Here is a 12,663-nt window from a genome sequence, read left to right as displayed (position 1 = left end):
CCTTCTTAGAAATTTCAGCTCTTGCTACTCAGTTTTCTGGTTAACTGCTTGCTGATAAAGGCCAGCATAATTGTGCCCACAGATACGGTCATGTGCCACATAATGTCCATTCAGGCAACGACCGGCTGCATATCTGTCTGTGGTCCCATAAGGTTCCAACTCATAGCCACCCTATAGGACAGAGTAGAACTGCCCCATAGAGTTTCCAAGGAGCACCTGGCAGATTAGAACTGCCGACCTTTTGGTTAGCAGCCATAGCTCTTAACCACTACGCCACCAGGGTTTCCAAGGTTATAATAGAGTTCAGAAATCCCAACTGGAGAACGGAACATAGTGGATGTAACCAGGCGTAGCAGATGCAACAGCTTCCCACAGGCAACACATGTATCTCATGTCTCATGTATACAAAACAATTGCTCTGCCAGGTGTATAATGGTACAATACGTATATAACCTATAATAAATATGTCTTGATCGTCATAATAAACACCTATGTTAATGGTTTATGTACATAATGTACTGTACTTTCTATCGTTCCCGGGTTACAAATGTCAGACTTACGTACAACCAGTAGTTACGAACCAACCCCATAAAGCCTATCACGTTAAAAATTCGAGGTATAGACAATAGTTTGTAATAACAAATGGGCCCTACTTTGTGACGTGCATGAAAACATTATTATTATTATTATTACAGTATTATTATGTTAAAGATGCTTTGTTGTATCTGGAAGTGTTTCTTTAATATTTTTTATGCATAGACAAGCACACTAAATACTGAGACAAACATTTGATTAACTGTACCTAACTGTTCTGACCATCAATTGCTCATATGCACGTTCAACCTAAAACTGAAGAAAATCAGAGCAAGTCCACGAGAGCCAAAATATGACCTTGAGTATATCCCACCTGAATTTAGAGACCATCTGAAGAACAGATTTGATGCATTGAACATTAGTGACTGAAGACCAGACGAATTGTGGAAGGACATCATACATGAAGAAAGCAAGAGGTCATTGAAAAGACAGGAAAGAAAGAAAAGACCAAGATGGATGTCAGAGGAGACTCTCAAACTTGCTCTCAAACGTCGAGCAGCTAAAGCAAAAGGAAGAATTGGTGAAGTAAAAGAACTGAACGGAAGATTTCAAAGGACAGCTCGAGAGGACAAAGTAAAGTATTATAATGACATGTGCAAAGAGCTGGAGATGGAAAACCAAAAGGGAAGAACATGCTTGGCATTTCTCAAGCTGAAAGAACTGAAGAAAAAATTCAAGCCTTGAGTTGCAATAGTGAAGGGTTCCATGGGGAAAATATTAAATGACACAGGAAGCATCAAAAGAAGATGGAAGGAATACACCGAGTCATTATACCAAAAAGAATTAGTCGATGTTCACCCATTTCAAGAGGTGGCATATGATCAGAAAGTGATGGTACTGAAGGAAGAAGTCCAAGTTGCTCTGAAGGCATTGGCGAAAAACAAGGCTCCGGGAATTGATGGAATATCAATTGAGATGTTTCAACAAACAGATGCAGCACTGGAGGTGCGCACTCATCTATGCCAAGAAATATGGAAGAGAGCTTCCTGGCCAACTGACTGGAAGAGATCCATATTTATGCCTATTCCCAAGAAAGGTGATCCAACTGAATGTGGAAATTGTAGAACAATATCATTAATATCACACACAAGCAAAATTTTGCTGAAGATCATTCAAAAACGGCTGCAGCAGTATATTGACAGGGAACTGCCAGAAATTCAGGCCGGTTTCAGAAGAGAACATGGAACCAAGGATATCATTGCTGATGTCAGGTGGATCCTGGCTGAAAGCAGAGAATACCAGAAGGATGTTTACCTGTGTTTTATTGACTATGCAAAGGTATTCGACTGTGTGGATCATAACAAACAATGTATAACATTACGAAGAATGGGAACTCCAGAACACTTAATTATGCTCATGAGGAACCTTTACATAGATCAAGAGGCGGTGGTTGTTTGTACAGAACAAGGGGATACTGATTGGTTTAAAGTCAGGAAATATCTGCGTCAGGGTTGTATTCTTTCACCATACCTATTCAATCTGTATGCTGAGCAAATAATACGAGAAGCTGGACTATATGAAGAAGAACAGGGTATCAGGATTGGAGGAAGACTCATTAACAACCTGCGTTATGCTGATGACACAACCTTGCTTGCTGAAAGTGAAGAGGACTTGAAGCACTTACTAATGAAGATCAAAGACCACAGCCTTCAATATGGATTACACCTCAACATAAAGAAAACAAAAATCCTCACAACTGGACCAATGAGCAACATCATGATAAACGGAGAAAAGATTGAAGTTGTTGAGGATGTCATTTTACCTGGATCCACAATCAACAGCCTTGGAAACAGCAGTCAAGAAATCAAAAGGCACGCTGCATTGGGTAAACCTGCTGCAAAGGACTTCTTCAACGTGTTGAAGAGCAAAGATGTCACGTTGAAGACAGTTGCGTCTGACCCAAGCTGTGGTATTTTCAATTGCATCATTTGCATGTGAAAGCTGGACAATGAATAAGGAAGACCGAAGAAGAGTTGATGCCTTTGAATTGTGGTGTTGGCAAAGAATATTGAATATGCCACGGACTGGCAAAAGAACGAACGAATCTGTCTTGGAAGAAGCGCGGCCAGAATGCTCCTTAGAGGCAAGGATGGCAAAACTGTGTCTTACGTACTTTGGACGTGTTGTCAGGAGGGATCAGTCCCTGGTGAAGGACATCATGATTGACAGAGTACAGGGTCAGCGGAAAAGAGGAAGACCCTCATTGAGGTGGATTGACACGGTGGCTGCAACAATGAGCTCAAGTATTACAAGGATTGTAAGGATGGCGCAGGACCGGGCAGTGTTTCGTTCTGTCATGCATAGGGTTGCTATGGTCAGAACGGACTCGATGGCACCTAAGAACAACAACAGCAACTGTTCCGACTTAATATACAAATCTGACTTAAAGACAGATTTAGGAATGGAACTTGTTTGTAATCCAGGGACTGTCTGTACATAATACGGTGTTTGCACAGTGCCCAAATCACTTAACGTCCTGTTTCACAGATTGTACTATGGATGTTAAGCAACACATGACTGTAGGCAATAATGGGACGGTGGGGTGGGTGGAGGCATGAAACCATTAAGACTGGGTCCTAAGAAAATGAATTAGAAGATCTTTTTTTCCCTGGTTCATTCTTTATCTTTGTTTCTCCAACCTCGTGTTTATTTCCACCATTTTGAAGACTTGTTAAACTTTTCAAAAGAATCTAGAAATATGTAAAGGAAGCATGTCAATTGTATTTACTAATCAGCTTGCTCATCTAACAAGGTACCGTAATTTTGGGTGGTGTACTTACAAATAGTTTGCTTTATGGCCACGTGTGGAAACCCTGCTGACGCAGTGGTTAAAAGCTACGGCTGCTAATCAAAAGGTCAGCAGTTTGAATCTACCATGTGCTCCTTGGAAACTATGAGGCAGCTCTATTCTGTCCTTTAGGGTCGTCGTGGGTCGGAATCAAATCGACGGCAACAGGTTTGGTTTGGGTTTTGGTATAGATAAATACAGAAAAAAAAAAAATCACCTCATTTTTAGCTTTTGTTTTTGCAAAGAATATTTCTTAGGTGTAAAATTACTGGAATTTTCTGCGTCACTTGAATTTATGTATAATCAACACCAAACCGTTGAGTCGATTCTGACTCATAGCAACCCTATAAGACAGAGTAGAGCTGCCCCATACGGTTCCCAAGGAGAGGCTGGTAGATTCAAACTGCTGACCTTTTGGTTAGCAGCCGAGCTCTCAATCACTGGGCCACCAGGGCCCCAGATTTCTGCATGGTGGAAGATAATTACTATTAGCTTTTTCCCTCAGGTGTCAAGCTCCTGAACATTTGGCTGTGGCCAGAAGTGGAGGTTTTCCTTTTTCAGGAATGCAAATATCCAGTATATTCTGTATCAGGAGTCCACAAACATTTTTCTTAAAGGGTCAGCTAGTAAATATTTTAGGCTTTACAAACTAAGGGGCCAAACGGAGGCTAATATGTAGATACTTACGTAACCATGTAGAAATAAAACCTCTGTTAGCTCTCAGGCCGTTGAAAAACAAAACAAAAAACCGGCGGCTGGTTGGATTTGACCTGTGGGCTGACCTCTGTTCTAGATGAATACATTCTTTGACTCTGCACCGACTTGCTTCTCTTCCACCGTCTCCTCCTGCCAAGTGGCAGATATAATGCCAAAGTATTCTCGAAGGTGGCCATTAGCAGAACTTTTTTTTTCCTTTCTCTTACTCAAATAAGGTACGGAATTATTTTCAAGCTTGCAATAGCCTGACCACCTTAGAAAAGGTAAGCAGACTAAATTACTGTTCTGGAGTTAAATAAAAAAAAAAAAAAAAGAATATGTGGGGGGCGGATGGTGTGAAGAAGTAAGGAGAACATGATCCATATATAGTAATGTTTTAAAGTGTACTTTTACATTTTAAGTTTTTCTGTTTCAGAAAAATCTAGAGACCATCATGATGTTAATCTCCTGCAGAAGGATAGGACTTTTCAGCAATTTTATGGGAAATCATTAGAACCTGTCTTTAGAAAATTCATTGTAACTCAAAGTGCCCACCCAGAGGAAGAGTCCAGTGGAGGGAAAATATCACAGGTAGGCTCTATACATTTTACCTAATTTTTTTTTTATATCGTTTTACTTTCCTGAAGATGATAGTTACACATCTCTGTGGTATTCCTTCCCATACTTTTCTTCCTTATGCTTGCATATAAATGAGCTATTATATTACTTACTTGCTACCGGAAATTCCAAGAAAATCATGTAAAATTTAGTATTTTATCTTCTTTATAATAATGAAAGATTTAGCTAATAAAGTATGTCAGGCATGAATGGATCAAGAGCTTGGATCAGGAAATGTTGAATGAAAGTTAAAAGAAATCGTTGTTTATTAGTGAATTACAGGGAAAATGTTTTAACGTACAGGTAGTAAAATAGGCCTAAAGTAATCATCATCTTTATTATTCTACCTAAATTGTGAAAATTGTTTGTAATTTTATAAATCATTTATGCCCTTAATCTATCGAGGAGTTCTGTTTGGGCTGTACTTGTGGATGTACTTATTTAAAGAAAGAAAAAAAAACTTGCTATGAGTCAATTATGACTCGTAGTGACCCTGTGGCACAGAGTAGAACTACTCCGTGGAGTTTCCAAGGAGCCATTGTTGGATTTGAACTGCCCCGCATTTTGGTTCGCATCCGAGCTCTTAACCACAGCACCACCAGGGCTCTATGGATGTACTTGAAAACAAAAAGTCAAACCCACTGAGTCAATTCTGATTCATAGCGACCCTATAGGACAGAGTAGAACGGTCCCATAGGGTTTCCACAGAGCAACTGGTGGATTCCTAAGCTATTAACCACTTTGCTGCCAGCATCTCTTAGCACTGCTGTGAGGTCTCTCCTCTAGAACTTTTTTAAAGGTCCATAAGCTGGTTCTCCCACCACTTAAAACACTGTTTTTGGGTGAAAAGGCCAGAGACCTTACCTCCTCCAGGTAGTTGTCCTAAGGGTGGCCAGGTTTCCCGGCCTGGGCAGAGGCCCAGACTTTATTTAAGCACACGGATCAAAGGGAGAACAGGTTCAGATGCTGTCCCTGTCCACAACCATTCTGCAGGGGCCTCTAACAACTGACCCCTGCTCCAGAGGCTGGCCCCTGGGACAAGGTCCCTGGGATGAGGCCCTGGAGGACCCGGCAGTCCTGCCTCTGCCAAGAGGGTGCACCAGTGCTCAGAGCAGTTTCCCAAGGCGGTGGGAGTGGACAGCTCAGAGGAGCTAGGCCAGGCCGCTGGTAGGATCTCCGCAATCCAAACCAAACGAGAATCAAGTATTGCATCCAACATTTGGTAAAATTACCACCACGTCCCAAGTGTGTATGACTTCTCTATTTCTCATCACGATTTCCGTTTTTTAAATAGATTTTATCCTTCCTCGTTGTTTGAGAGGTTAGTGCTTTACAAGGTGAAACTCCAAATTGTTGGTGGGGAGGTTGGGGGCTGGGGGTAGAGGAGACTCTGAAGGTTTTGTGGGGACAGGGGGGAATGAACGCATGCGTGAATGAATGAATTAATCAGTGAATAAAAGGCTTCCCTATGGTAAAGCTCAATGGCTACTCTCTTCTTGAGGTAGGTGCTTCTTTACAGCCAAGGTAACCAACAGCGAGAGCCATGGGTTGCTGCAAACTATCCAGTGCTTGGCTGCTAACCAAAAGTTGAAGGGTCAAGTCCACCCAGAAGTGCCTTGAAAGAAAAGCCTGTTGATCTACTTCCAAAAAAAGTCATTGAAACCCCTGTGGATCCCAGTTCTACTCTTAACACACATGCGAACCCCATGAGTCAGAACGGACTCATGGGCACTGGAGGGAAAAAAAAAAAGACTGTGAGGACATCCAGTTGCAATTGTTTTCTTTCTCTTTGAAGGCCCCGAAAGGTGCATTTTCTTGACACAGACATTATAGTCAGTTTGGCAGTTCTAGTTATAAAGATCAAAGGGCATCTCATACTCTCACTGATGAAATTTCATCTTGGAATATTGCCGCTTCTTTCATGACTCACTTCTTTTTCTATTGAACAGGATACCAAACCCAAAAAACATACCAAAAAGCAAACCAGGAGGCCACTTTGCCGAAAACAGAAAGAAGAGGACCAACGGGATGATCTAATATCTTCTGTTGAAAAAGAGATGAGAGAGAATTTAAAATCTGGAATTAAGAAGTTGGAAGATTGTTTGATGTCATGTTCAAGGGGTCCGGTGAAATTTGCACTTGAAATGGTAGGGCTAACTGTCTGCTTTGAAACATGGAAAGAACACTGCCGAAGTGAAGGTATGTGACTCTATATTTTATGACTAAAGAATAATAATAAAAATTTTAATGATTATGTATATTTATTGAATGCATGGCTGAGCTAAAAACTTTACATACGTTATCTGATTTTCTCAATACAAATCTCTAAGATAGTTATTACTGTACCTATTTTATAGATGAGGAAGTAGAACTGTAAAAAAGTTAGGAGATAAGGTCTCAGCAGGAAAAAGATGGCATCCTCAAAAAGAATTTGAAGGAAATGTAGTGAAGGGACTCTTTCCAAAGGTGTGAACACAGTTAAGGGAATCAACAAGGGATAATGGGCTCAGCAGCAGCAGCATGGCCCATCAAAGCAAGGAAGTTGTTTGTAGTTGTTTTTGTTAGGTGCTGTCAAGTCGGTTCCAGCCCATGGTGACACCATGCACAATAGAATGGAACACCACCTGGTCCTGCGCCATCCTCACAATTGTTATACTTGAGTCCACTGTTGCAGCCACTGTGCCAATCCATCTCATTTAGGGTCTTCCTCTTTTGTTCTGACCCTCTATCAAGCATAATGTTCTCCAGGGACTGGTCCCTATGTCCAAAGTATGTGAGAAGAAGTCTCCTCATCCTTGCTTCTAAGGAGCATTCTGGATGAACTTCTTATAAGACAGATTTGCTCATTCTTCTGGCTGTCCCTGGAGTGTTCAGTATTCTTCACCAATACCATTATTCAAAGGCATCAATTCTTCTTCAGCCTTCCTTATTCATTTTCCAGCATTTGTATGCATATGAAGCAATTGAAAATACTGTGGCTTGGGGTCAGGCGTACCATAGTCTTCAAAGTTACATCTTTGCTTTTTAACACTTTAAAGTGGTCTTTTGTAGCAGATTTGCCCAGTGCAATGAGTTGTTTGATTTCTTGACGGTTTCTTCTATGGGTGTTGATTGTGGATCCAAGAAAAAATGAAATCCTTGACTACTTCAGTTTTTTCTCCCTTTATCATGATGTTGCTTATTGGTCCAGTTATGAGGATTTTTGTTTTCTTTCTGTTGAGGTGCAGCCCAAACTGAAGGCTATAGTTTTTGATCTGTTTACTACCCCTGACATCTGAAGTGGCTGTTGGGAGAAGATTCTCCGTGGGTCTTTCATGTTTCTGCAGGACTTGCAAGCAGAGGCACTGACCACTTTTATGGTAGACTATCTTTTCCAGGATGTTTGAATAGCAAATAGTCTGGAAAGATAGAGACGGTATCTCCCTCAATGGTTTGCACTCTGCTTCTACCTAAATGGAAACCCTGGTGGCGTAGTAGTTAAGTGCTACAGCTGCTAACCAAAGGGTCGGCAGTTTGAATCCGCCAGGTACTCCTTGGAAGCTCTATAGGGCAGTTCTACTCTGTCCTGTAGGGTCGCTATGAGTTGGAATCGACCCGATGGCACTGGGTTTGGTTTGGTTTTCTACCTAAATGTTGATGGTTCAAACCCACCCAGTGGCACTGCAAAAGAAAGGTCTGGTGACCTGCTTCTGTGAAGATTATAGCCAAGAAAATTCCATGGAGTAGTTCTACTCTGTAACACATAGGGATACCATGAATCAGAATGGACTCAACAGCAACAGAATTTTTTGGGGGCGGGGGGTTTAGAGTCAAGGGCAGATTTGTTTACTCTCCAGTGTAGTAAACATAATGTCTCCATCTAGAGCAAAGGGGCAGGATTGCATGAAGCCCATTATAAATGATTTGGTTTTTCAAAGTTTAGGGTTCCTCAGCTGTTACACAAACCCACTGTGCGGTCTCTCCCTGGTATCTGATTGTGGAGGATCTCCGTATCCACCCCCATGGAACTTAGGAGAAAAGGAGGACTGACACACACATGATGTCCATGCTCCTTGCTATGCCATAAATAATAAAACGAGAGACAATCTGTGCCCCAAGTGTCTCATGTGAAACTATAGCAGGCTAAATTGTTAACTTACAGATAGGGTCAAATCTCAGCCCTTCATAGTCCTGGAAAGGATCCAGGGAAGAGAGTGGTTATCAGAACTCCCTGAGAGCTGTAGCTGTACAGGAGTAGATGCCCAATGGCTGCCCTAGATAGCGGAACGTAAGCATTGCCAGATCATGGCAGAAAGGGAATGGAGTAGAACTGGGTCCTGCCTACCTAACATTCTGCATGCTCCCTGAGGCTTTGGTGACTCCTATGCCGTGCTTTATCAATGTCTCCAGTAGGTAGTAGAGGGACATTTTGGCTAAAGGTTTAGCAGAAATGAAGCATGCTTACCATTTTCTGGTATTATATCTCATATAGTCTGTGTTTTTATTCTTTATTTTCCTCAAGATTGAAATGTGGAAAGGTCAATTTTCTATCTCTACTTCAGAAAGAACTGGGACTGAGTAAAGATACATAATTGTGATGCTACATGAAATTACCTGAAGACTGAAATGAGGAAGGGACAGTTTTCTATCTCTACTTCAGAAAGAACTGGGACTGAGTAAAGATACATAATTATGATGCTACATGAAATTATCACGTCTTTACATCTCCAGTTTGACAATTCTACCCTCAAGTAGTTCTTGTTGGTCACCTTGTTTTGAGTATCTTCCCATTCATATCCTTTTTGTCCATGCCACATGACTCCTCCCATATGTCATTATTCTACTACCCAGCATCTGCTGTTGCAGAGCCAATCCTTCAGTGGGCCCTTACATACAATGCTCACTACCATCTCTAGTTTATGTATTTTTCCTTATCCAGGATGTTGTATCAGTTAGGAATTGCTGTTGGTTTCTATTAACAGAGAGATGAAGTAGCAATGGCTAAAAAAGTTAAAAGAAGATAGAAGTGCATTTCTCTCTTGCGTCTGAGAAGTCCAGAGTCAGGCAGTCCGGAATCAGTTGCTGCTTTGGCAACTCCAGCGTGTCACTGGGAACTTAGTGGTTAAGAGCTATGGCTGCTAACCAAAAGGTCAGCAGTTCGAACCCACCAAGCACTCCTTGGAAACTCTATGGGGCAGTTGTACTCTGTCCTATAGGTCACTATGAGTTGGAATCGAATCGATGGCAACGGGTTTGGTTTTTTTTTTGTTTCATCGTCATTCTTCACTGTTGCTGGTGCATGGCTTGCATTCTGAATGTCATGTCTGGAGGAGGTTGGCTGCTAGAGTACCAGCAGTCAACAGCAACTAAGAACAACAACACACTTACACAGCTATTTCTAAATTATTTAAAATGATAATAATGTATGACTAGGTGTAGGACTATTTTATTTTATTTAATCATGAGTTTTAATTCTTTATGCTCTACGACCTCCATTAAAGCCAACTAAAATAGTGCTTTAATCTAATTAGGTTAATTGATTGACTAGACGATTGTCATGAGTAATCAAGCATTTATTATTTTTGATGCTCTTTGTAACAATTTTTTTGTTTCTTTTACAAGGCAAGATTTCGAAAGATCTAAGTATAGCTGTCCATATGATGGAAAGGATCCATTCGCTCCTGCACAGATACCCAGAATTTTTATTAGAGCAAGATTATCAATTTATAGCCAAATGCCTTAAATATTTAGGTTTTAATGATGTGGCAAAGTCTTTAGATCCAACCCTGGTAAGTTAATTCAGATTTCTTATTACTTTTATATTTTAATCAATTTTAAAAATATTATAGAAAAATCGAAAGGGATCATAAAGTAGCTCATATATCCAATTATCACCTGAATGTATTTATTTTGATTCTAGTTTATAAAATGATAGTTTTGAGGCAATTTATTAGTAACCTAGCTGCCAAATTTGAAGTTAGAATTGGCAAATTTGTACGTATGTTTCCTGGAAGTAGAGATTAAATACCAGATGCTCTCCGGACACCACTTTGAACTGTCTTGGTAACAGAAAATGAATTCTGTACTTAACTCTAGCACAATATCTAAAAACTGTAGTGAGATCGAACAATAGGCTTTAATAAACTTCTAGTTCCCAGTACCAAGAAAAACATTTTTAAAATCAATATTTTCTGTTTCTTTTATCTGTAGAATGATGTTGTAGATGGTAAAAAAATCTTTTAACTTAAATATTACACTATTTTAAAAGCATGGTAAGAATGTCTTGTGCATGAATGTGCTCAGTAAATATGAAATGTTTATTCAATTTTGTAATTCGAGTTTATTTCAAGTAAAAGATCATTAAAATAATAGCAGATGACAGATGATAAGAAGAAATACTCAGTTGACGTTGAACCAGCTAGGTTTCAACTACAATACCTGGGCCATTGCTTGATACGAGATGAGAGAGAAGATCCAGATCCCAGGGTCCAGGATTTTAGTCCAGATACGTGGCAGGTAATGAAAGCAAACATTCTACTATTTACTTATTTAGTGTGATCTTAGGAGCTTCTTATTGCTGTGTCCCTACATGTTATATTTTTCATGAGCTTCTCAATCTCGAGTAATACCATCTGAAACAGTTTCATGGAAAAGGTTAACTGTAGACTTTTTTCCCATTTAAGGAATGTGACGCTTCACCTGTAAACTGTTTTCACGTGGGTACTGTGAGTGTTGAGGCTGGGTCTGCAACACCCAGTCATCTTAGTATAGAGGAACCTCCAAGAATTGTGTGTGGCAACAGAAATATTTGTGTATAGATGGAAATGTGCAGAGAAAAATTTTGGCTGTCCGAACAGGGACCTCATATCTAGGTATTCGATCATACTGCCCATGACTAGATAAGATAGTTAACCTGATGGTGCGTTATATTATTGCAATTTATTAGTAACCTAACAAATTCCTTTACTCTGTGATTGGTAGTAATCTAGTCACCGTCCAGGTTGGGTGTTTTCTGAAGAGAGAACTTTTTTCTAATGTGATCCTTCCACATTGCCTTGGATTTCTGTAGGAGAGCCGTGGGCAAGTAGGCTAAAAAAAAGCATTTTAAGTGAATAGAAATAGGTGCCTAAGCCTTAGATAATTTGAACACTGAACTCCCAACATTTTAGCTGTTCTTTAATAAGCTTACATAAAATTGATAAAGACTGACCAATGAGGAAGCTGGAACCTGATTTTCTTTGTTTCTAGAGCAGGAGGATCAATTCTTCACTTTACTGTGGGTCACAAGGCCACCAGTTAGTCATGAGCCCTGTGCAAAGTGTAATTCTCATGAGTGCACTCTAGGGGTCACTGGGACAGGATCCTAAGTAAAAAGAATGTGTTTTTCCATCTTCTGCCCATCATACAGTGAGCAAACAGGATTAACGTTGTTTGACTAGTCATAATTTTAATGTGGTATAAGAATAGGTTGAAGGAATGAGAATGAGTGATTCTGTCACACACCCTCAAGGTTGTGGTTGTTGTTAGGTGCCATTGAGTCAGTTCTGGCTCATAGGGACCCTGTATGACAGGGTAGAATTGCCCCATAGGTTTCCAAGGAGCAGCTGGTGGATTTGAATTGCTGTTCTTTTGGTCAGCAGCCAGCGCTCTTAACCACAACACCAACAGGGCTCCGCCCTCGAAGTAGCTAGATGATTCTCTCCCGTATCAGTAACGTAAACAGAATGTGATGAGCCATTGACTTTTTTTTTTTTTTCCTTCTTGGCCTTATTTTCACCATGAGGAAAAAAATTATTGACATAGCATTACTAACTTAGAACTCAATTTGAAAAGCTTTTTAGTAAATGACAAATAATTGGGAAAAATGTTTTGAGAGTGAAAAGAATGTCTCACTCAACCTCACTTCCCATTTATTCAGAAACAAAACTCTCCCTCATGCTAAAAAGTAAAATAAAACCTTTTTTTTTTCTGAGGCAATACCATGAGTA

General features: G+C 40.2%; 1 protein-coding gene across 1 annotated transcript in view; it reads left to right on the top strand.

Moving 5' to 3' along the window:
* The window catches only part of LOC126065112 (probable ATP-dependent RNA helicase DDX60-like), a 146,456-nt gene that overhangs the window by 49,373 nt on the left and 84,420 nt on the right, over positions 1-12,663 (top strand). The window contains 4 exon segments of the mRNA XM_049864801.1: positions 4,515-4,669; positions 6,646-6,895; positions 10,298-10,464; positions 11,048-11,191. Coding sequence (XP_049720758.1) covers positions 4,515-4,669; positions 6,646-6,895; positions 10,298-10,464; positions 11,048-11,191 — 716 coding nt within the window.

The sequence above is a fragment of the Elephas maximus genome, chromosome 21 (genome assembly GCF_024166365.1).
Source record: "Elephas maximus indicus isolate mEleMax1 chromosome 21, mEleMax1 primary haplotype, whole genome shotgun sequence".
NCBI lineage: Eukaryota > Metazoa > Chordata > Mammalia > Proboscidea > Elephantidae > Elephas > Elephas maximus.
This window is presented reverse-complemented; position numbering and strand designations above follow the sequence as displayed.